Source organism: Calidris pugnax, unplaced genomic scaffold (assembly GCF_001431845.1).
Source record: "Calidris pugnax isolate Ruff unplaced genomic scaffold, ASM143184v1 scaffold11, whole genome shotgun sequence".
Taxonomy (NCBI): domain Eukaryota; kingdom Metazoa; phylum Chordata; class Aves; order Charadriiformes; family Scolopacidae; genus Calidris; species Calidris pugnax.
In genome coordinates, this window is record NW_015090803.1 from 12,062,281 (window position 1) to 12,086,734 (window position 24,454).

General features: G+C 37.4%; 1 protein-coding gene across 3 annotated transcripts; it reads left to right on the forward strand.

The window, feature by feature from the left end:
* The first annotated feature begins 314 nt into the window (after positions 1 to 314).
* FAM126A (family with sequence similarity 126 member A) lies at positions 315 to 23,988 on the forward strand. 3 transcript variants are annotated; one of them, XM_014937812.1, is made up of 11 exons: positions 315 to 457; positions 1,372 to 1,473; positions 4,209 to 4,388; positions 5,382 to 5,462; positions 5,847 to 5,962; positions 6,309 to 6,404; positions 9,995 to 10,111; positions 10,841 to 10,928; positions 11,465 to 11,624; positions 18,410 to 18,704; positions 19,527 to 19,938. In XM_014937812.1, the coding sequence occupies exons 1-10, from the start codon at positions 407 to 409 to the stop codon at positions 18,676 to 18,678; spliced, it is 1,260 nt and encodes a 419-aa protein (XP_014793298.1). In that variant the 5' UTR covers positions 315 to 406; the 3' UTR covers positions 18,679 to 18,704; positions 19,527 to 19,938. The 3 variants fall into 3 exon arrangements, with proteins under 3 accessions (XP_014793298.1, XP_014793299.1, XP_014793296.1); XM_014937813.1 differs by having other exon boundaries at positions 18,410 to 18,624; positions 19,527 to 19,692; XM_014937810.1 differs by lacking the exon at positions 18,410 to 18,704 and having other exon boundaries at positions 19,527 to 23,988.
* Positions 23,989 to 24,454: the final 466 nt, after the last annotated feature.

The following is a 24,454-nucleotide window of genomic DNA, read 5'->3' on the forward strand; positions in this document are numbered from 1 at the left end:
AAACAGTCATTTCTCTTTAGCGAATCTGTACAGCTTTCTCTCAAGTTCTGTAAGCTGAAAAATAAATTGAAATTGAGAAGGTAGTATTTTTCTGTTTTCAAAATGCCATTTCTGCAAATCTTTGACTTATTGAGCTTCCCACGCAATACATATTTGGAATTTATTAAACTGCTGTATGTGAAGACTCTCATGCTTAATGCTTCCAGCAGCTTGCTAAGTGAGGTAGAATAAAAGTTCAAAGTAATGTCAGCATGTGAAATGTTAACAAGTAAAAGCATGATAAGATTCTCTAAATACTCACAGGGATTTAACTTCCATTATCTGTTTAACACAGTGACTACGTAGTTTTCACAAACTGTGTTTGCTTTTTCTTTCAGGCTCAAGGTTTCCGAACGGATGTAGGAAGATGTTAGCTGTGGATACTGGGGTTGTGGAGGAGTGGTTATCAGAGTTCAAGGTAATACACTCTCAGATGTTTCGCCAGCAGTGTTTGAATTGCTGCTGGAGCAATACGCAGGAGTGCTGGAGTGCTGCAGAAAATGAAGAAAAAAAATTAACCTTGGATTTTGCAGAGATAATGTGATATATGCAAATGCCTGCTTGAGAGGATTTTTTTTTTATTGTCCTCTTTGGCATTACATACTTCCTGATAGAGAGCAGTAAAAACGTATATCACAGATAGATGGTCTTGTTGGTTTGAGTATGGACTAGACTTGACTATAGGATTTGCTCCTGGTCTGCTTAGATACACTGGAAATGTGTTTTCCTCTCTGTGTAATGGGATATGATCTCCTTTGAAGGACTGCAGATAAGAAGTGCTGTAAGAGCTATGAATACTAAGTTTAAATATACAGCTTCCAAAGGGTTGTTGAAAAGCTTAGAATTTTTATCCTCCTAAGTACTGGTGGAAAATCTGTTTAGTGTTAGAGAAGAGCTGTTCACATCAACTAGAATTTGTGTTCTTTCAGAGAAATACTATATCCTGTATTGAAGTTCAGTAGCTGTGTACAGTCAGCCTTGAGAAAACCATTTTAAGTATGGGACTGCAAACTGCTAAGTTTTGCAGTACTGAAATTTCATTAGGATTGCACCAGGGTTGAAGTCTTGGTTTTTTTATCTATTTCCCATCCACTGCCATTACATTCTGTATGAAACTCTCTGCAATATAATAAAATGCAGCATGTGTCCTGGCATTTTTGTTGTCCTGAAAATGTGGTGATTTCCGGACTAAGAATTTCTTTGTGAAACAAGTTTTAGTTTACTATAAACTCTGATAAGTAATAATGTGTGATGGAAAACTGTTGTTCAAATAGCTGTTGTATTTTAATGACAGAAATTGCTTTTCTAGTAGATATAATATTTTTATTTCAGACATTGCCAGAAGCATCCATATCCAGCTATGCTACAAACTTGAAAGATAAGAGTGCTTTGATTTCATCTCTTTACAAAGTAATTCAGGACCCACAGAGTGAAGTGAGTATATCACATCTCTTGCATTAAATGGCTGACACAGCACCAGCAGAGTAAAATAAGACCTTGTGTGCTAGTTAACTGTGTTCTGACTACGTGAGCTACAGAACCACATGAAGAGTCTCTTGTCAAAATGTTTGTTGTTAGCAATGACATACTACCATGGAAACAATTAAAAGTTTTGTAACCTACTCATCATTGCTAAGCTTGTAGGTCATACTCCTGGGCTTCAGGACTTGAGTATAGAATTGCAAAATATGTTAAGGGATAGAAAAGATGTTTGAGACAGAATTCTTTCTGTAATTCAGTCAGTATCACTTGAATGTGAATCTGTAGCTAACAGAATCTTGTCTATTTCAACACAAGAGAATAATGTTTTAAGTTATTGCTTAAGTTTTAGAGGGTTTTGTTCTTGTTTTAAATGCGTACAAATATAAATATAGGCACTTTGACAGTGGATGTACCCCTGCTGAAATGATTGCCAAAAAAGAAGGAAAAAAAAAAAATGGGGGCAAGGGGGCAGGTCTGCTGTGCACCTGCTGCAGGAATGGTTCATGACTGCACTTTGTTTTAAAACATCCAGGTGGGTTCAGAACATACTGAGCTGGTTTTAGTTGTGTTTTGTTAGCTGAATTGTCTCACTTTCAATCATCCAGCAAAGCTTTGTTTATTATTTCAAAATTGGACCAAGTCTTTAATTCCTCTTCTGAAAAGACCCCGTATAAGGAACCTTTCCAAAGTTTGAGATGATGCCAATAGTGGTCATAGGATAAAATGCTTTCAATGTGCAAGTTTTTAGAGAGAATGCTGGTAGAGAAACTCCCAGGTTGTCTAGCAAAGAAGAAATGTAAATTTAATTTGCTGCTCAGAAAGGCACTCTGAGTCATTCAAACTACTGAGTCAAGCCTGTCTGGTCTTCAGAATGTGTATCAACATGTAAATTAATCTGATGAGTCTCTCTGTTAATAGCCAATTTGATATTTTCATATATTCTTTGATTTCTCACTACTTCTGGCTATCAGTAGGTTTCTTAGAGACCTTAGTAGCAGGGTGGTCAAGGCCCTGCAAGTTTTGCTCAAAAAGATTGTTGGGATAATTCTGGGGGCAAAGTATCAACGATTTTCCTGTCAGTGAGACTGTGACTTGAATTGAGAAGCCAGTGCTGACACTGAGTGTTGTGCTGCCTGGGGAGAACAGTCCTAAAGTCTTTATTTAGACTGTTCTTGGAGTACCTGTCACTTTGTGGAAAGGGCTACCTGGAGCTTTCCATATTGTGAAAATATTTATAAACTAGCAGTTCAAAAAAACAAGTAATTTTTTTTTTCAACTCTTCTTTGAGATCTGTTAGCTGCATTTTGTAATGACAGCTTGCTTTACAGCGTAGGATATGTGCTGTCCTTTCTTATCTCATATACGTAAGCAAAGGGGAAAGATTAATGCGTGAACATTACAAATACTCCTGAGATTAAAAACAAACAACCCCATCTGTATACCTTTGAATATATGTACTTCTAATATAATAATTATCTGTACCTTAAAATTGTGATTAATCTGGTTTTGGGGGATGGATGTGTTCTTTTTTTAAAGCACTTGGAAATGAACCATGTGTATTTTCATCTGTGACTGTATCTTCCTGCTGGTTCACATCTGCTTTACACTTGGAATTTTTTTGGTTTGCTTTTCCAAAAATTTAATAATCAATTTGTGAGATAAATGAAATACTTCTTTGCTATAGCAAAGAAATATCCAATTTGTAGTAGCTGTGCTAGTAAAGACTTTGTTAGTTACTTTTGGGGTTCCTGGGCCACTGATAGGTGAAAAATGTAATTCAATACAAGGAGAGTCTTCAGTAGATGTGAAGATTTAAAGGACTTTTAATTGACTCAAGAGTCCAACAGTTTAAAAAAAAAAAATTAAAAAATTGAGGTATGTTTCTTCACAAATTCTCAAGACTTCGTGCTTCCTGCTAAAACACTATTGCTGTCCTTTTAGATAGTAGCCTTGCAGGCATTTGCATTAGGAAATAGAAAGTGTTTGGAGTGTCTAACACATTTGGATGCAGCTTAAAAAGAAGAGGGATGAAATTGCTTGGATGTTCTTCTGTTCCAGCATTAAAAATTGTTTCAGTCTAGATACCTTTTAGAACTGTTTCAGTGTAAAACAATATCTTGAAACCGCAACAATCATTAGTGCATTTTGATATTAGTTGTAGCATGTGGTGGCATTTTGAGGAAGAAAATCTGTTTTTGTACTGATTACGCATTTAAATGTGCTGATTTTAAGCTCTCTCAACTGAGATAACGATGTGAACGTGGATACCTGTCATAGCTATTTATGTGCCTTTTAAAGTTAAAGCGCATCATTCAGAACTGATATTTTATTAAGGGAAGCGTGCAAATTGCGTGAAATGTGTGAGGTGAAGATGGAAAGCGCTTGTGCTGGTGAAGTTTTCTAGAAGGATCTTGGACATTCTGCTCTCAAAACTGACAACTAGTTTAGCTTGGCATGATTTTTTTTCCTTTGCTGTAGATTTTTTCACAGGTGATTTTTTCCAAAGAGAAGCTTCTTAGTCAGAAGCTAAAAGTTCCTCTATTTTTGAATGGATCAGGTTGTCCCAAATTACTACTTAAAAAGAACCAAAACCTGCTAAGATCCTTTGGGTTCAGAAGTAACTTGATCCACACAAAGTTGCAGCTTCTTGTAACATTTTATTAATTCACAACTAATTTATATTTCAGCTTCTGGAGCCAGTTTGCCATCAGCTCTTTGAGTTCTATCGCAGTGGTGAGGAACAATTGCTACGATTTACGCTGCAGTTCCTACCAGAATTGATGTGGTGCTATCTTGCTGTCTCAGCCAGCAGAGATTTGCAGAGCAGTGGATGCATAGAGGCTCTTCTCCTAGGAGTTTATAACTTGGTTTGTATTCCCATGTAATTTTTCAGGCTAAAAAATATTAGTGTGCTCTTGGGGGATACTGTGGAGCGTTTTACTGGGGAATGATTAACAATTTTGCTTCAGAATTGAAATGAAGTGATTATCTCAGTTTTGACTCTTCAAATTGGTGTTCTTGTCACAGAAATCTGCAACGTGAACCTTTATTCTTTTATTTTGGTGAATAATGTCTCTATTCTTTTTGTGTATCCTGGAAAGCGTTAATGCACTGATGTCTGAAAGAATCCTTTTAATTTTTTTTGTTGCTGAATTCTTGGTATCAGGTCTGCTTTGGAACTTCTAAAGATTTTTATTTGAAGCATTTCAGTGCTATCTTCTGTGATACTTGGGCACTTTTTTTTTGTGTGTCTTACCCATTAGTCTTCCACTAACTTACAGGAGCGAGAAGTCTGCCAACGTACTGCTATGGTGGTATCTTGCTGGAAAGTAGCTTCTCTAAAGCTTTGCATCCAACTCTCTTTATATGTATAGAATTGTCAGTCTTGGACTTTTGCAAATACTATGATGTTTGCTTCTGTCAAACTGTATGAGGCTGCAATCATTCCAGAGCTATGGTATTTCCAAAACAAATACTGGTAGAGTCATTACTTGATGGGTAAATAGTTTTCAGAACAGCATATTTAAGCATTAACCTTCACAATTAGCAAATGGTGTATAATTAAAAAAGATAAAACTGTTTAAACATATTGAGATTTCTGGTTAGTGTTTTTATAAAGTGGACTATGTATGCAAAGGCACGGACCCTTTGCTAAGTCATTTGAATAGTTTTCAGCAACAAAACAAATGCTCTGTGATAGAAAGTAAATACAGGCATCATTTCTAGCTTGTAGCCTGGATTGTTATAGTATCCCTGTCTGTCCCTATCATAATTTGCTGGCTTTCTTTATCCATTCAGCATTTTTGAATGTCTGGTTTCTGCAGTACAGTATAACCATTGGTATCTTCTGTCTTTTTCAGGAGATAGTTGACAAAGAGGGACATAGCAAAGTGCTGAGTTTCACAATTCCGTCTTTGTCCAAACCTTCAGTCTATCATGAGGTAAGTGACATGTACAGCATAAAGTTGTTACTGATTGAGAAAGATGGTATGCTTTGGGGGTCTATTTGTTAAGAATAGAAGTGAAAAGTAGTTTTAACGTGTTGCATGATGACATAGGAACATATTTCTCAGTCTTCCAAGTATTATGACTAATCATAATGCCAACTCAAAACCAACATAGTTGGTGGATTTTTCTATTTTAAAGCCATATTCCTTATCTGGTGTAAAATAACTCTTCAAATCTAAGACAGCTAAGCAGTTGGATAACCTTAAGCCTGTTGAAAATTTATCTACAAGTACGGTGATGCTGATCATTGTCTGTTTTCATGTGCAATGTAGCAAGGCTTCAGGTGGACATATTTTGAATGACCCTCTTTCCTTTAGCCTTCCAGCATTGGCTCCATGGCTCTCACTGAAGGAGCTTTGTCGCAGCATGGCTTGTCCAGGGTTGTATACAGTGGACCTCATCCTCAGAGGGAGATGTTAACAGCACAGAACAGGTGAAATTCTATAATGGGATTTTGCTTGGGAATCACTAATGAATCTTAACTTCTTATAATTTTTAATATAGTTATAGACTGAAGGTGGATATGCCTGTGCTGTGTTCTTATGGTGTTTGGGTTTTTTTTTGTTTTTAAACACATGTAAATGTAGATACAGAAAGACTAGCAGCACACATTACTACATGAAGTGGAAATGCTGAAAGAACCAAACTACTCAATTGTCAATTTTATTGCAACAAAATACCAACTCTGTTCACATAACTCTTGCAAATGTCTATGTAAACTTGTTTTCTTCTAAAAAATAAAATTGGTAATGTAATTCTAATGTTTCTTGTAATCCCAGGTTTGAAGTGCTGACTTTCCTTCTGCTCTGCTACAATGCTGCCTTAAGTTACATGCCTGCAATTTCTCTTCAGTCGTTGTGTCAGATTTGTTCAAGGTAATTTCTGTAGGCTGATCACACTTAAAATGGCATTTTCAGCTTTAAATGCAATCAGTTTGAACGTTTTTTTTTTTAAAGAAAAGCTTCAGATTCCTAAAAGTTTCTTGTAAACTTGACTCTTTTGTAAGAATTTACAGCTGCATTATTTACTTTTAAAGTCTCTTATATAACTTTAGGTTCAGATCTTAAAATGGGGAAGCAATGACCTGGCTTATACGCAGCGCTGTTAAGTAGAGAAGTCAAATAAGGGGAACTATTTGTTTTTAATTAAAAAGTGGTTGTAGGTGTGTTAACTAAATAAAATCAGAAATGTCTTACAAAATCATGGTAAACTTTGCATTGGAAGCTGACTAAATATATTTGTTTGCCGTGCAAGTTGAAACTTTAAGTTATAGTAGGTCTTGAAACTAGAAATATATCCATTTCTTACAGATATGTTGGGTATTTCCAAAATCTGCTGCTGCTTCAAAAAACAAAACCTCAAAAGCTCCACCTCGGCTTTAATTACAGTTTCTATTTTTGATCCATTTGTTTTTTTCAAAGAGAAAGAACTGGCAGTAAACAAGTCTATCTCTAGATTTTTTTGAAAGTGGACAGTGGGTTAAGGAAGAAGTTAGAATGCTCTCTCTAACCCAGGAAACCCAAGAGAGACCTAGAAGTCAACTACAACTTTTAACTAGTCACAGTTCCCAGGTTCCTAATGGGAACAAAACATGGCAATGGATGCCTGTAAGATTCTTTTCAGAGGAGGTGAGAGAACATTGCAGCACTTGGCAATATTTACAATAGTCTTTACAAAATGTTTGTTAGATATGTAGGTCTAAATTTTATAGTAGAAAATATTTAGAACCTAAGGATTGTGGACATCCTAAGCTAATGTTGCTTATTCTGCTTGATTAGGTTTTGATTGTATTTGGGATAAATAATTTTTGAAAGGCCTCCAAAATCCCACAAGCAAATTACCAGTAGATGCGAGCAAGGCTTTCTACTTCAAAATGTTGAATGTTTGGATGCTGAGCAATTTATCTTTTGTCTTAGTTCTTCATTGCCTACTGGTTTTGGCATCCGTGTTTCTCTGCTTACTGAAAATCTTGCCCTGACAGCATTTTAGAGAATGTGTCAGAAGATCCAGAATATCTTTCAGTAGCCTGTTTGCATGTGGTGCTGACAAAATTCTCAGAGGAATCTATAACGTAACTCCCTTAATTGGTTTGAGCAGTGTTGAATTCAGGTTTGTTTTGGAAGATCTGTATGAAAGCAGTTAAAATGAGTGTACTTTCTTCTAGTAAGTCTAATTCAATTTTCATGACTTTTCTGAAGAAGTGAAAGCTTCTAGTACTTTTTATTTGCAAACATGAACTGTAAATGTGACAATTGCAGCATGAAATGTTTCGTGCTCATCCCAAGTGTGGTAAATTCAGATTTTTTTTGTATTTGGGCATCTTCAGTTACTAAGTCTCTTTTCACAAAGCAGTTCTGCTGATGTCATTCTAGCCATTTTAGAGTAACTCACTCAGATTACAGTAGGGCTTTTTAAAACTAATCAATACTGGCATTTATAGAGTGTCTGTATTAAGGTCTTTTCTATATAACTGTCAGTGTCAACTGATCACATTTCTACTGTGAGTTCACTGTTTTCCCCAAAAAATACTTACTGTACCCTTGTACAATAGCATCTAGTAAATGCATAGATATATACATTGGCCTAAAAATGAACTGGTTAAATGGTTTTTATGTAAACTAGCATTTTTGTTTAAACTGGACACTTACTTGCTGCTGACTCCACCCCCCAGGCTTTACACAACACTGAAACGCCTATTATTTCAGTGGATAATAAATGGCATCTTTGGGCCAAACCATTGGTAGAAATTATGGACTATCTGGAACTAAAGTGTTGCTCAAGCTACATAATAATAGCCTCTTTTGGGGGATAAAGAGGAGGAAAATGGGATGGGATTCTTATGGGGGAGTTATTCAACCTAGTTCATTCCAGTAACTGGCTCATGTGATTCAGGACTAAGGTAAAAGTCAGAAAAACAGCTTTGGTGCTTTAACTTTTACCATGTGTGGACAAAAAGAAATATGAGAGAATGAACTCATTTGGTTCCGGCATCTTATATATATTTAACAGAAGAGTCTCATTTAACTGGAAGTAAGACTTTTGTTTTAGCTAGCTGTGTGTATACTTTGCAGGTGAACTGTATGTATTTTTAAGATAAAAATTTATTTCCATTCTGTTTTCTAAAAATTAAACTGAAAGAGAATTGATTTAGATTGGACATAAAGAAGAAGTTCTTTACTGTGAAGGTGGTGAGACACTGGAACGTGTTGCCCAGAGAAGCTGTGGCTGCCCCATCCCTGGAGGGGTTCAAGGCCAGGCTGGATGGGGCTTTGAGCAACCTGGTCTGATGGGAGATGTCCCTGCCCATGGCACAGCGAGTAGAAATAAATGATCTTTAAAGGTCCCTTCTGACCCAACCAGACCATCCTATAATTCTTCCTTTATAAACATCTCATAATGTTTTTTTTTTTTCTTGAATGTTGTCACTAGCATGGCTTCCTGTCTTTCCTGATGAAGTGTTTAAAATGTTTTTGTTGTTATTATTTGAAGATATGGCGATATCAGCATGAAAGTCAGATTTAGTGTGTGCTGAGAGAGTTGCTGAACTACAGAGATCTTGGGGGTGCCGTCTGCTTTTTTGTTGTGGGGTTTTTTTTAAGTAGCCAAAGGAGAAGATGAGTTGTGGGATAGAGGAGAGGAAAAAAGTACAGTAGGTTAGTGGTGAAGTTAGTATTAATAAAAAAAAAAAAGCTCCTGGAATCTCTATTACAGATGGAACTTGAAAGGTACTACAATACAATCTTAACTTTTTTTTTTTCTGGAAAAAAATAGGTTTAAGAGAAGTTTTACAAGCTCTCTAGTATTGAAACTTTCTGAGACTAAACCTTCTAGCGTGTGGTTTGGAGAAGGAAATACTTTGATTATTGTCATTGAAGGTTATTCCAGAAGTTCAGTAACAGCCAATGAATTGAATATTTAACTATCCAATATCTTTAATTTCTAAAATGTTTTGACCACAGAACCTGGTGTGGAGTTTAGTTCAGAACAAAATTCTAAGGCTGTCTTTTACTGGATTTTAGAACAGCTTTTATAAATGTGACACGTTGGTCTCTTTGCTTAAAAATTTGCCTATATTATATGCAATGGCACACTTCTGTCTGTAGTATTAATAGTTGCAGTGTTGCTTTATTTCCTTAAACACCATTAACTTGTTTTTTGTCAGTTCTGCAGCAAATGGGTGGATTCAGAATGACTTTTACAGGCAATTTTCCATCATGTTCCAATGTAGTATCAAAATGTGACATGAGTTTTTAGGGTGTCTCTATTTTGAAGGATTTGAACTCTGCCAGTAGAGGGCATGCCCTTCTTCCAGAATAAGAAATAGCTTGCTTCAGCACAGGGTTGTTGGTGGATACCTTCTGTGGGACTGTTGTAGTTTAAATGTGTACTAGACACCTAACTTTGTAGGGTTCTGTACAAATGTGTTCTATGTTATTTGCTAATGACAAATTCATGATTTCTTTAGAATTTGTGTCTGTGGATACCCTCGCCAACAAGTGAGAAAGTACAAGGGAGTCAACAGCAGGATTCCAGTTTCATCTGAATTCATGGTGCAAATGCTAACAGGGATCTATTATGCCTTGTAAGTTGGCTTTTTTTTTATATGCATACAAAATAAAGAAATGTCAGATTAATTTCTACTCTTACTCAGGCATGCAACCTTTGAAATGTTTTATTTTTTAGTGGGCAGATGGTGTGTCTAGGAATAAGGCCCTCAGGAAGAGAACATAGTTCTCCAACTAGCTAGCTGAAGTTATGCTAGGGAAAGAGGGATAGAACAGCACAGATATAATTGCAGATGTGAAAAAATCTTTTATAAAAACTATTTCCAACTGGTGTCTGCTGTCCGCAGTTTTGCGTGCTTAGTTTTGACATCAGTCTAGTTAAGGAAAAAAGGTCTTATTGTTCTCTCTCTGAAATGCTGATGTCATTTACTCTTTGATAGTCATGTTAATGCACAAAGCTCTCTTACTAACCAAAATAGAGACTAGTAACATAGGAATAATCAAAAGATGGAGTAATATTAAAACAATCCTGTTTGAATTTCAGAATATTTAATGACTAGCTGATTGGTAATTAGGTCATTTTTTAAACTGTTCAGGGAGGACAATGAAAATAAAACCTTGTTTCCATAGATGCTACTTCAGAACAAGTTTTCTAAATAGTAGACTTTTACTGCTAATGAATGCAAGTAGTTCAAGACCTCTAAACTGAGCTCTCATGGAATGTTAAATCTGTGATGGTTATGTGACCAAGAAGGTTCATCTGTTGATATAGATGCTTATTATTATGTATATATTTACCTTTGTAGTTATAATGGAGAATGGGATCTGGCTCGTAAAGCTATGGATGACATTTTGTATAGAGCACAACTGGAACTCTATCCAGAACCTCTCCTGGTAGGTGTTGTATTTCAACTTTTTTTTTTTTTGAGTAGAATTTTTAGTCTAGTAAAATTCTTCCTATGAATGTACATGATGCGACTTCACACGAGGAACCTAAATCCCATGAGATCTATGTGGCTGTGCTCGTGTGAATAGCTAGATCTGCAAGTATGCACACGTGCACACGGTATTTTTCAGTATAATTTGTCATCTTTCCTAGTGAACAAACTATTTTCAGTAGAATTCTTCTTACTCTTGAAAGCTTAGATGATAGTGCAGACGCACTCAGAAGTTCGTGTTAAGTCATAGCCACATCTTTAAACTGGAAACTTTGTTTTAAAAAGTGGTGGGTATTAAATGTAACTTAGTTCTGAGGTAATTGCAACCAGCCTTCTTTATAACCCAAGCAAAAAGCTAATGTGCTTTTGGACCTTAAGCTGGAAATTGTACAGAGTATTCTTTTTGAAGTAATAAGAATCCCCTGGCAGAATTTTTCTTCTAAAATTTGGATCTCCATGTTAAGAACTTAACTGTATCTTTTCCTGTTCTAGGTTGCTAATGCAATAAAAGCTTCACTGCCTCAGGGTGCCATGAAATCTAGTAAAGAAGGTACAAGATGCATTCAGGTTGAAATTACACCTACTTCATCCAGAATATCAAGAAATGCTGTGACTAGCATGTCTATCCGAGGGCATAGATGGAAAAGGCATGGTAAGAAGTACATTTTTCAATAAATTCTCAGCTTTTTGCACGTGTTTAAAATAAAATTGAGAATTTTGTTATTGCACATCTTCATTGCTAGTAAGCAAGTAGCAGTTTGGAGGTTTTTATTTTCTTAACTGGTGAATGGGAATCTTAATGCAGTTCAGATGAAGTATATTCTTTATTTCCCTGATTGTGTTTAAAAAAAACCAAAACAACAAAACAAACCACCCACAAAACTCCCTTTGGTTAAAGGGAGCTGCACAAAGTTATTGATTCTTTAAAGAGGCTGATGTTCCTGTTTTCTTCTGAAAAGCAGTACCTGAAGCTAAGGAAATACTTAACAACTTTACCACAGAACCTCATCTGTCTTAAATGACTTAAAAATTGGATTTAATGGTAGAGGAATAAATTATAATTTTTTTGGTGTCGTGGTTTAACTCCAGCCAGCAACTAAGCACCACACAGCCATTCGCTCACTCCCCCGTGGTGGGCTGGAGGGGAGAATCGGAACAGTACAATTGACAAAGCTTGTGTTTTGAGACAAAGACAGTTTAATAGGTAAAGCAAAACAAGGAATTCATTCTCTGCTTCCCCTGGGCAGGCAGGTGTTCAGCCATCTCCAGGAGAGCAGGGCTCCATCACGCCTAACAGTTACATGAGAAGACGAACGCCATAACTCCCAACGTCTCCCTCCTACTTCTTCCCCCAGTTTTTATTGCTGAGCACAAGGTCATAGGGTATAGAATACCCCCTTGGTTGATTTGGGTCAGCTATCCCAGCTGTGTCCCCTCCCAACTTCTTGTGCCCCACAGCCTACTTGGTGGTGGGACAGTGTGAAAAGCAGAAAAGGCCTTGATGCTGTGTAAGCCCTGCTCAGACGAAAATGTCTGTCTATTATCAACACTGTTTTCAGAACAAATCCAAAACATAACCCCATACTAGCTACTACGAAGAAATTTAACTCTATCCCAGCCAAAACCAGCACATTTGGGCAAACTAATATAAGGGCTTCCACAAAGTAGAACACAGGTCTGGGCTGAGAAGTAGCAAAAAAGGTGCTGAATGTTCTGCAAAAGGAGAAACATCATATTCCACTTCTACAATCTCCAGATGAGGGAAGAGCCACTGGACCAGCGATGAAAACTGTCAATGGTTTGTTCTGCTGAGTTTGTAATTCTGATGACAGACTGTGTGAGTGTAGATAAGAATGATAAAGTAGTATCATAAACATTTCTGTATGATGTGCACTGTATGAGCGTTTGTAGTATGTGGACACTTTGGTTAGGAGAGTATTGTCAAGTTACTTATAAAGGACTGAGAGGTAATTCAGGTAAGTGAGAAAATTAATTTATAAATATGCTGGTAGAAGATGACTTCAAAATAATGGTAGAGGTTTTTTAGCAGTAACAATACACATTGGTGGTAGTAGTACCAATAGTAATCTGCCATAAGGGGCAAGGGGGAAGGAAAGGTAAAATAACTTAATTTCCTTTCAATTGACTAAAAACTGCTTAAAACTGTCAGACAAAACTGAAGAGCAAAACATTATTGTATTTAACTTGGGCGAGGTCCAGTTGCAAGTAATTACTGAAATTTCAAGACAGCTAAGGACCATTTTAGTCTTTATTATTTATTTTCTTCAGGTTTACAGTTGTTTAGCAGGGATAATTGACCAGGTGCTAGAAAACTGTCCAATAGCGCAGCTTTTAAATGGACAGATGCTCTCTGAAGCTTGGCAATTTTGTCAGCTATCCTTTTTGAGTGGTTCTCATGCTTTTTCAAATGAGGTGGTGGAGGGGAACACAAATCAAGAATATTGAGTTCCATTTCATTCATTGAAAGTATATTAAAATAAACATTCCCTTTGTCTTTGCATTTTCAGAAAAAAATGAAATAATTTTAAAGAATCAGTGTTGGAACTATGTAAGAATGTATTTTTTTCAGCAAATATAGAAGTCTAGATGTTTTTGCAATTATTGCCTTCTTGCAGGGGGTGATGCTGGTGAAGTTCGATGAAACTTCATTCAGGTGTTTATGGTTATGGTGGGAGAAGTGCCCTGAAGCAGATAACAGTAAAGTGAAAGGGAAATGAGAGTAATAGTAGGACTCAGAATATGGGGGGAGGGATGCTGTGTTCTAATGGAGTCTCCTAAAGCCAGGCAAGGGGAGGGAAACAGCGATAAATTAGTTCGTATCACCCAAGTGAGGAGTAGTCAGTGTTTAGGGATGAGCATTGAAAGACCAAGGACTTGTTATGTTATTGGGAAAACTTTGAATTTGCCTCAATGGTACAGGATTTAATGAAGGGGAATAAAATCACTTGGTGTAGGGGTGCAGGGGTGGAGGGGAACTTGCATAGCAGGTTGTGGGAGTAGTTGTAAATTTGAAGGCTTTGTCACTATGAGGCTAGTTTAAAGGCCAGACTTGGTATCTTTGACTAATTGACTGTCCAATTGTTGTTGTTATTTTTAAATGGTAAATGTTGCGTGCGTATAGCACACCAGCTCATCTCCTCAAAAATTGTGTTATAAAATACTAACAAAATTATTGTTTGTGACTTGAAAAGCCTTTTTGAAGTCAGAGTGGATTTTCTCCTGATTTCAAAATTCCTAATAACAAAATTCAGTGCCCTGCAGGTCCTGATGAAAGAAAGATATGGACTAGATCTTCAGGGTCAGCAGGCAGAAAGAATAACGGGGCTTGTGCTTACAGATGCTGCTTCGAATTAAAATAAATACTGGAATTGATGGGGTAATGAGATGAAAAGCCTTATACCTCCTGACCGTTACTCTCTCTCCCACAGTGTAAGGGGAAAAAATGTATTCAGGGTTTTTATTTTTGTGCTTTGGTGTAATAAAAATGAGTTGTACAAATGGATTAGGAAGCCAGAGGAGACAGCTGAGAGGTAGTTTGACCTTATACATTGCGTGAACCAGAAGACCTGATGAAGCAATGTGTCCCTTGGGGAGGGGAGGCAAGGGCAGCAATTTTCAGTCACTAGCTATTTCTGTAAAGTGAATAAAATAAGAGTTACAGCCAATCACACTTCCGGCTGAAAAGCATGGGCTTTATTTTTTTTTATCTTTTAAAAAAAATGTGGCTTACTGTAAAAGTTCTCAGATGTTAGATCTTGCTAGCCTTTGCTAGAACTCTAGATTGGTTTTGAACTTAACTTTTTACAACTTAACATTTAATCTTGTTGTGATACTCAACCCTGTAACTCATTTGTTAGAGCTGTTACTTAAAGGACTTTTTTTTCAAAATACAATTGGTAATGTGAATTTGAACTTTTAAGGTAGGTATTTTAGAGATACTAAAGGTGAAAGTAATTTGCAAGATGGATCCATCTAATCACAAATGCATAGTATTTACAGAGTCAGTTGGTATTAGCCACCACTTATCAACAAATTATTTAGTGCCTTTGAATTTCATTGCCTATAAATACTAAAGCTTTAAAAAGAGGAGCATTAACTCCTCTATCTAGTGTTAGGTTTTTTGTAGTATTAGCATTTTAAAAACAAGCCTTGAGTGACATCTCCATTTCCATTCACAAATAGGGGAAAACCAGAAAAATCATACAGTGTCTAAGGGACATAAACACTCAAATGGTTATTTGTGGAAGCGAGGAAAAAAACCCAAAACAAGCCCTAGCAATGCATTCCTTATTAATGTAAAAGCTGCCAAACTGCCCTGTGTGAGAGTTGCTCAGGAAAAACTCCTGTGTAGAGGTAATGCATGGAAGGGAAATACTCAGAAATAACAGACTCAGCAAGAAGAGCTAAAGCAGATGTTGGTGAGATACATAACACAAAAACAGTCATCAACTAGAGAACAAGGACAAGATGTTATTTTTTTCCCCATTTCCCCATCCCCCATCCCCGACTTTCAAGTAATACCTGAGGTTTAGAGACTAATATTAGTCTTTGAATCTCTGTGGAGAGAATTTTCTTACTTTTGCTGAAATGGTATTAAATTCCCGCAATAGTTATAACTTTTAGGAATCTGGAATTAGTGTTAATTTTGGTATAAAAGATTGATGTTTTTGTGAATAATTCAAAATGCTAACCTTGTTGTGCAGGAAATGCAGCTTGAGCTTGTGGTGGTTAAAATTGAATTACAATCCAAATGGGCAGTTTCTCCGTGCAATCTGAGGTAAATGATGTAGGGAGCCATAATAATAAGGTAGACTGCGATTGAAATATCTTTTGAATTAATTATTAGTAGCTAGTAATCACGAAATGCATTTATCAAGGTTGGTTGTACTACTCAAAGCATTCAGAAATGTGACTCCAACGGCATTTTCCTTCAACTGCTGTGGGCGTATTTATATGAACTTTCAGATTGACGTAATTATTCAGTTTTGTCTACACCATTTAGTAGCTTTTTCTTCTGCTACATTGCCTTGTGCACTGGGTATTAATATCTCTTTCTCAAAGGATAGACCTCCAGAGTTGTCCAGCTTGAAGCAGTGTCATCTTCAAAACCACACACTATGAAGTTCAAGGTTTGTTTTAGGTGTTAGAAGTTTTAAAATAGGGAAGGGATGCTACTGTGAAGGGCATGGGTTGTGGAGTCTTATCTCTGCCATGAGACTGGAGATGCTATGGTAGACAGTGTTAGTAGGAATTGAGATAGCCTGTAGCCCATTTTTTTATTAATTCCCTCCTGTAGCATGATGTTAAACTTGGAGAAAGGTATATTCCATTTTATTAGAAGTAGTTAAGCATATCTTTAGTTAAGATAGCACTTAACTGAAAGATTAGATGTAATTATGCTGAATAAGACTTAATTTTTTTGTGGGTTTTTTCGCCAGTTCAGTGTGGTGATGGTTACACAGCTATGGGAATGCAGCAGTGATGAGTAAAGTGCTGATACACCAGTGGATATTACATTTAGAAATGCAAACCACCAAACAACAATAACTAAATATCACTGTTACACAAAATCTATAACAAAAAAAATATTCCCCCAATTTTTGCTGTGCACTCTAAGTTTCCTTCCTTTGGAGCTGGACGCTGTTAATTAGTGCTTTGCTGCCCTTGGTGGAGAAGGGACTGACAATGAGCTCTCTTCTGCCCTCTCCTTTCCGGTGTCCTGACTCAAAATGAAGTTTTTAGCAGAGTTGACTTGTGCACGTGGAGCTCCCTGGGAAGAAGTTCTGCTGAAATAAGGTGCCTGTAGGTGCCTGCACTGGCAGGGTGGCAGGAAGGAGCTTGAAGATGGGCATAGCAGAGGCACGGGTACCTCACCACAGTAAAAATAGTCCTATGAGGCCAATCAGAGCATTGATCTTCTCTCCTCACTAACCTTTCTGCTCCTATGCTTTTAGAAAAAAGGCTATACTTGGTGATGGTATTATTAATTATTATTATAGCAGTTCACGGTGCCCTGTTGTTACCTTTGTCACTGATGACAGAAGACTTCTGTAGAAAGTGCTGTTAGAAGGAGTGACACTTGGAAACAGTTGAGTTTCCTAGCAAATATCAGGAAGTTACTAGCTAATAGCAGTGATTATTGATCCCCTAACACTTGGAAACAGTTCTAATTGAGTTTCCTAGCAAATATCAGGAAGTCACTAGCTAATAGCAGTGATTATTGATCCCCTTGCCTTTGGATAATGCAACTTGTTAAATAGATACTTTCGTTAGTAGTTGATTAGTTAGAAAGAATCATGATACTTTGCATTTGCAAGTAAAATCAGGGGTGACTCTTACACCAGGGGCAATGATGTCATAGAATGGTTCAGGTTGGGAGGGACCTTAAAGATCACTGATTTCCGCCCTGGGCAGGGACACCTCCCACCAGACCAGGCTGCTCCAAGCCCCATCCAGCCTGGCCTTGAACATCTCCAGGGATGGGGCACCCCTCCAAGTGCTGCAGAAAGTTGTGGTGCTTTCTGTCCCCCCTGTTTTCTCAGTTACTTAGTAACTGACTTGTGTGACACAAGTTTATTGCAAAATAATTTATTTGTAAGCTCATATAAGGATCTTAAGAAGGCTGAGGAGATCAACATTTATGTTATGTTATTAGTATGTGGCAAAAACTGCAGTAAAACTCCATAGGTTTTATCTGAATAGGTTGATTTTTAAAAAGCTGAGGAGATCAACATAGGTTTTATCTGAATAGGTTGATTTTTAGTAACTGGAGAATTTTCCTATTTGTAAATATCTTTCTGATTGAAAATATTTTTTGCAGTGCAGAAAGAAAATGGAAGTCAAAGCATGTTTGAGTTGGCTTAATCGTTTCACTGTTACATCTTTCTGGTTGAAAATATTTTTTTGCAATGCAGAAAGAAAATGGAAGTCAAAGCGTGTTTGAGTTGGCTTAATCGTTTCACTGTTAGTTCTCAGGGTGACCACTGTGCAGCATCATGACATTCTAGTCTTATCTGATAACACGTGTAGTAGATGTGCCATTTAATTGTAAAAATAAGTTTCACTTCAGCATGGTGATACAGAGAATATAATAAAAAAAGTGAATTGTGGAGACTTCTTTGATTTCCGATAGTCTCAGAATGCTTGTTTCATGACCCTCAGAAATTTCAATTTTGAAACCTCAAGCATGAGGCTTTCTAGTGCGTGGGTGTGGCTGGTAATTGGAAGATTGAAGCGTGCGATTTAGAAATAAATCAAAATTCCATACTCACTAATGTTGCTAATTAACAAGAGGTTAATATGTGAACATCCGCTTTAATTCATAATGCTTTAGTCATCTGTATCTGTTGGCTTTTGTTCCATGTTTTGTTTCAAACATTTTTGGTTTTTTTTTTTCTTATCCATCTTTAATTCTAGAACAACCAGAGAATGGTAATGACGCTACTGAATTGGGCAACTTTATCATACCTGAGATTAGTGTCACAAGTGTGGCTGGAGAGAGGACCGGGAATGGGGAAAAGAGCAGAGCACTAGCAGAGAATGATGTTCAGCATTTACAGGGAGTACAGGAAACAGCTACAGACCCTAGAACTGACAGCAAAGGCATGCCAGAAATCAGGAGGCAAAAATCTGTAAGAAAAATGATGGAGGATGGAATAAACTCATCTGGCAGAGTGCAGTTTTAGCAGAGCACTTGTAGCTGCACTCTAAGGTACCGCTGATTGAAAGGGTCACTGCTGCATGTTTGGAGAATTAAAGTATGCAGTTAATCTATTTGCATGTGTAATAACACAAATGCATGTATTGCACACAGCTTCGTCTGTGCCACAGACAGTGACAACAAACTTACAAGTAGATTTCTTTAATCTGGAGAAAATACACTGTGAGACTCAACGTACCTTTGAGTTTATTAAGCATATTTATTTGGTTTACAAAATCCATTGATCCAATTGTGTAAAGAATCCATTAAAATGGATGTGAAAAGTACCTCAGATTTCCCAAATTCCACCTTTCATGGTGTTCTGGATCTCATATCGTGCCTGAGTTTCCAGCTCGTACCACCAGACCTGTGATGCAGAAGGTGACCTTTCAGTCCTGAAGCATTCTTGGGTTGCTGAACATGGAGGTGCCATATTGGGTGTCCTGGGACATTGATCATCATAATTAATGAGCTTTGAAAAATCATGTATGGGAGCACTTGCTCAAAATAAGATTTATAATTTTTTGTTCTGTGTGGTAAATTCTAATCTATATATTTCTAATCTCCTGCATGAATTAACAAGACTGCATTTTTTTTTCCCAAATCACTGCAAAATGAGATTGTGGGCATGCGATTTGATCTAGTTAATGTAACTCTATATCCTAATGAACCTTAATTCCAAGATGTAATGAATAGGTAAGTGTTTTGTCTTCTCTCCTCTGTTCTGCTGCTGTATGGCTTCATGCTTGCAAATCCCAAAATCTAGCAGTACACAAAATCAATAAATGTGAGAAAGTCAATTGCTAATTCTTTCTTTCTTTTTCTACCGAGCAGGTAATACTGATTTAGCAATTCAAGAAGAACTGATAGAAGTATCTGAAAACGATGAAGGGTTTTACTCCAGGGCTACTTCTAGTACCAGTCAGTCTGCCCTGTCTAACAGCAGCAACACGAGCAGCAAGAACCTTTCAGGGAAGAGCCAGCGAAGGTCTGGAGGAAGCAAAACAGGAGGAAAAGAAAAAGAAGGAGAAACCTGCAGAGAACACTTGTCACGAAAACAGACTCAGAGAGCCATGAGTGAGAATCTAGAGCTTGTCTCTCTGAAGAGACTGACGCTGACAACTAGCCAGTCCCTGCCGAAGCCTGGCAGCCACAGTCTGGCCAGAACGACCACTACTGTCTTTAGTAAATCCTTTGAACAGGTCAGTGGTGTCACCGTTCCAAATAATCGCAGTGGCGTGTCTGGCACAGAGGCAAACAGGTTTTCAGCTTGCAGTCTTCAGGAGGAAAAACTGATATATGGAACGGAAAGAACAGATCTTCCGATTTTAAGCAAACAACCTAATCAGCAGCGACCTCCTAGTATTAGCATAACTCTGTCAACAGATTGATGTTAAATGGGCAAGTATGAAAAATGTCGAGCATTTATGGTGATATTGGTACATTAAGCTCCTTAATATGCCATACGTTACTTTCTTAAACCTCCAGCCCGTACATTCTCATTTGGCTCACATTTGACAGTAATAGTGAATAGACACCACTTATAATTATTTTGCATCAACTTCTAATAGCTTGGAAAGTTCCTCTTTGACTTACTGTATTTCTACACCCGATTGCTTATGGCTTCCTTCATGTGAAGGTTACAGCTTCACCACTTTAACAAGCGGTGTGTGGCTTTTAAAAGGGCACAGTATGGGAACAAACAGAGCCTCTGGCCCAGGTTCTGCTTTCTTACTACCACTTGGCACAGGCAGAGCTGCAAGTACTTGTTTGATTTAAGAGGAGTCTCACAGTATGGGCATGGAGTTCTGGAAAAGTGTTGTAAGAACATAAACATTCTCTTATGTTATCCGTGAGAAACTTGTGAGGCTAAAACTAGAGGCATCAGTTCAGTGTTTGATGTTATGGCAGTTTTTGTAACAGCAGTCAGTACACGTTGTGATGTTCATACTTCTCTATGCCTGGATGAGTCTGAATTATAGATGCATTTTGGGTTGTCTGTATGTCTCTGGAACTGGCTCAAAAGTCCTACAGCAGCAGTGCTTGTGGATGGGAGTCTTTGGACTTTCAAATTGTGTGACACACTCTTTCTTTCAGGTTCTTAAACATCAGGCACAAAGGTACTCATTGAAAAGTCACTGTCATCAGTATTTTTACTATTTACGGGGAAGAGATGTGGTGCTTCTGTAACAATGTTGTGTAGGAAATAAGGTATGAGCCCTTTGAACTGAGTCAAGCAAATCAGGAGTGTGAATGTGTTTAACACGAACTTCTTGAGACTAAGAGAATACTACCAAAGGATGTGTACTTTCAGTAACTTGCAAGCACAAAGGGAAATTTATAATGTAAATATAACAAACACTGTAATTCCTAGTCTTTTATATAATTTTTCTAGTTTGAAATTCTAGAACAGCAGCCTGGTCAAGGTTTCCTAGCCTTTAACGTTCAGTTCATTTGGTGATCTTGTTTGATGCCAACTTTTATAATGTTAAGATTTTAATTAAAAGTGGACATTCAAATTTCTTATGCAGAAATTTGGAGAAGCCATAGCTGACAAAACCACTCCAGCAGCAGTGACTAGCTGATAAACACACAATATATTGTTATGAGTGGAGAAATAAGACGAAGATCTAAGGCATAATCATTCCTAACTGTCCAGATTTCTGCAGTTAGTGATCCCTTGTTATCAAGAACCTTTGAACAAAACAAACACTAAAATTCTGGTGGACTTTCCTGTTTTCCTGGAGACAAGTTTATATATTCCTTTTTGACTTAAACTGAAGCACAAGTAATTTTTAAGCAGCTAATATTATTCAGGTTTACAGCAATTAATAAGCAGGTAAATTAATGAAAAGAGATGAGGAGACATAGTTGTCAGGGACAATAAAGTTGTATAATTCTACTCCTAAGACTGCAGACTAGATGTGTATGTTTCTTGATGTTCACCAAAGGATATGGAATAGCTGCATTGGTCTAGAGGTGTTTGTCTTCACCAGGGAGCCCGAGTGTAAATGAACGTGCTGCACGTCCTCCTCCTTGTCTGTTGTGTAACACTTCTATTCTGGTAACACAGTATTTCACCTTTTTACAGTGGAGTGCTTTCTTAATTGTACATGAAAACTTACATTCCTAATGTATAAACTACATATTTGTCCTGTTTAGTGTTTAATACTTTGGCCAGTGAAATATACTGGCTTTTGAAGTTGTATGTTTTTGTAAATACTTTGTACAGTAGAAAATTTTCCCTCTTTTTTGGCAGGTTTTTCTGCAATGCACATTAGAGAGCGTATTTGTTTGAGACTGACTAATCCACGTGGCTGCTGGAGGGTCCACAAGCACAGGGACTGGAAGGGCTTTAGGCAGGTGAGAACAGAGACGGGGGGCACTGCACAGACCCAACGCAGGGCTCTGCCTTTCCTTGAAACGTGTTTTAGATGTTATGAGGAAATAACCTGCAGAACTCAGAGCTGCCTCCTCGTCTGCTCTTGCAGTGTAGCCTTTAACAATACTTTGGAAACACTTTCCAGTAATTTAAATTGAAACCTAAACTAGAATAGATAAATAAAATTGCAGTTGACAGAGGTTGGTTGTGATGGTGTTAGTCATGAGTAAGTGTTAAGGGACTAAAATTTTTAAGTAATTCTACTGGTTTGGTTTTGTTTCATTTAGTTCATGATTGTTTCACTTATCTCCCCAGTGGACACTCTTCCAAGCTGGGTGTTGGTATAAAAGATGGTTTTTGTACTGGGAAGAATTAGTCACTGTAGCTATAAATAATTAGGATTTTGATGGATCTAAAATGCCATAAAATGTAGATCTGAAATGTAATGTTTACAATAGTGTTGGCTACCAGTTAAACAGTGTTAAAATAAAGTTAGTTTATCCTTTTATTTTATCTAGCTAATTATTCTAACTGTGGTCTGGCTTGAACCCAGGACATAGGTGCATATTGGTACAACTGAAATTACATAAAGCTTCATACTTTTTTGAGGAAAATTCTAAAAAGAAAGGTTCTTGGTACTAAAGGCTGCTGTTTCTATATGAAGCCACAGCTTCATATAAATATCTGTGTATTGTTCTCTGGAGTAATTTACACAATGAGCATGTTTTTGGGAACTGACATCACACCTTGATACTGATGGAGTCTAAAGAATTTCTTCCCTAATATGAGTAATAAAACTTTCAGTTGTTTTTCTTTCTTATGTTAAAAATGGGAAAGAAAAAAAATGCAGGATAAGGGAGAGGGAGGGCAGAACTAGTTGTTGTCCAAATATCCACGGTGCAGGATCAGGGAAGGAGGAGTGAGGGGGGAGTGTGGCAGGAAGCAGATATATTCTTCCATGATATTTCTAAAATTGTCAAGCTCTTGGGCTTTGAGCATTAACTGATCACTTCAGACTGATGAATGAAAAATGTATATTTCTTCTAACAGTGTAAGGAAAACCTATAAAGACATCCCATATTGTACTCTACCCGGGCGTGGGTAGTTCTGATGAATACACTCCAAACATCATACACGGCCACAATGTTCTGCAGGAAAAATGTTCTCTAGGAGTGAATCATCTCAAATTATAGTAAGAGATGTTGTTTTAATGCTGACGTTTATAACTGACCTTACTGCTTTAAATCAAAGGGCACTGTTTCCGGTGATGGCTTTGAACAGCAGCGCTTTCCAAACTGTTAAAACTGAGAATTATTATTATTGTTGTGGGAATATGTAACACTTGTGCAAAAAGCATATGGCCTCTAACCCCTTGCTGTGGAGCTGTGATGGCTTTTCTGAAAGGAGTGAAATGTCCTTGAATTGCCTTGAATAATACCTGACAGGTTTGGCAGGTACAGAAACCCATGGCTGTTCTAGCCACACTTCTCTCTAAGGAGGTCTCTTCTGATTTCTATGAGGATTCTAGAATTTTCTAACTTAATTACTGTGTCTGATACCTTTTGGCAGTGTTTGAGGCTTACAGTGCTGTATATAGCTGTGTAATATATTGCCTTTTGTATTTGTACAATTCTAAGACTAGATGTCTACGTTTCTTAATATTCACCAAAGCCTCTGGAATCGGTCTGTAGATTGTCTTCTCCCGAGGATCCTAGTGTAAAGGAGTGTGTGCCACTCATATCCTTCAGTTTGTTGTGTGACGCTGTTCTGTGTTAGTGACACAGTATTTCACCTTTTTTTTTTTTTACAGTGGAGTGTTTTCTTAATTGTACATGAGAACTTTACATTCCTAATGTATTGTCTTGTTTAGTGTTCGATAATTTGAGCAGTAAAATAAACTGGGTTTTTTTGGAAGTTGTGTGCTTTTGTAAATAGTTTGTACAGTAGAAAATTTTGCCCCTTCTTTACTGGCTTTGTTGAAATACACATTAGATAGAAATATACTCGTTTGGTTTCCATTTTACACGTCTGTAAGTCACAGTAAGGTTGATGATGTTACTTAAAATATGCTGAATACCCATTTTACAGAGCGTGGGCTCTGCCAGCGCAGCCTGGTTGGGCAAGACATGGTGCCTGAACTGCTTGTCTGAGGAACCCTGACTGGTGGGTGAGAGGGGAGTTCAACCAGGTGAGTTATAAACTAGTTGATGGCAGAAGTAGACAACTGTCCTGTCAGCAACGTGGCACTGTCTGGACAACTGGGTAGCTCTGATGGTCTTGGTATAACAGAGGTTGATACGCGGCTGTTATCTGCAATGTGTCTATTGTTAGGTCTCCTGTCCAGCAGCCTTCACTGTGTATGTGACCGGCTGGTGGTTGG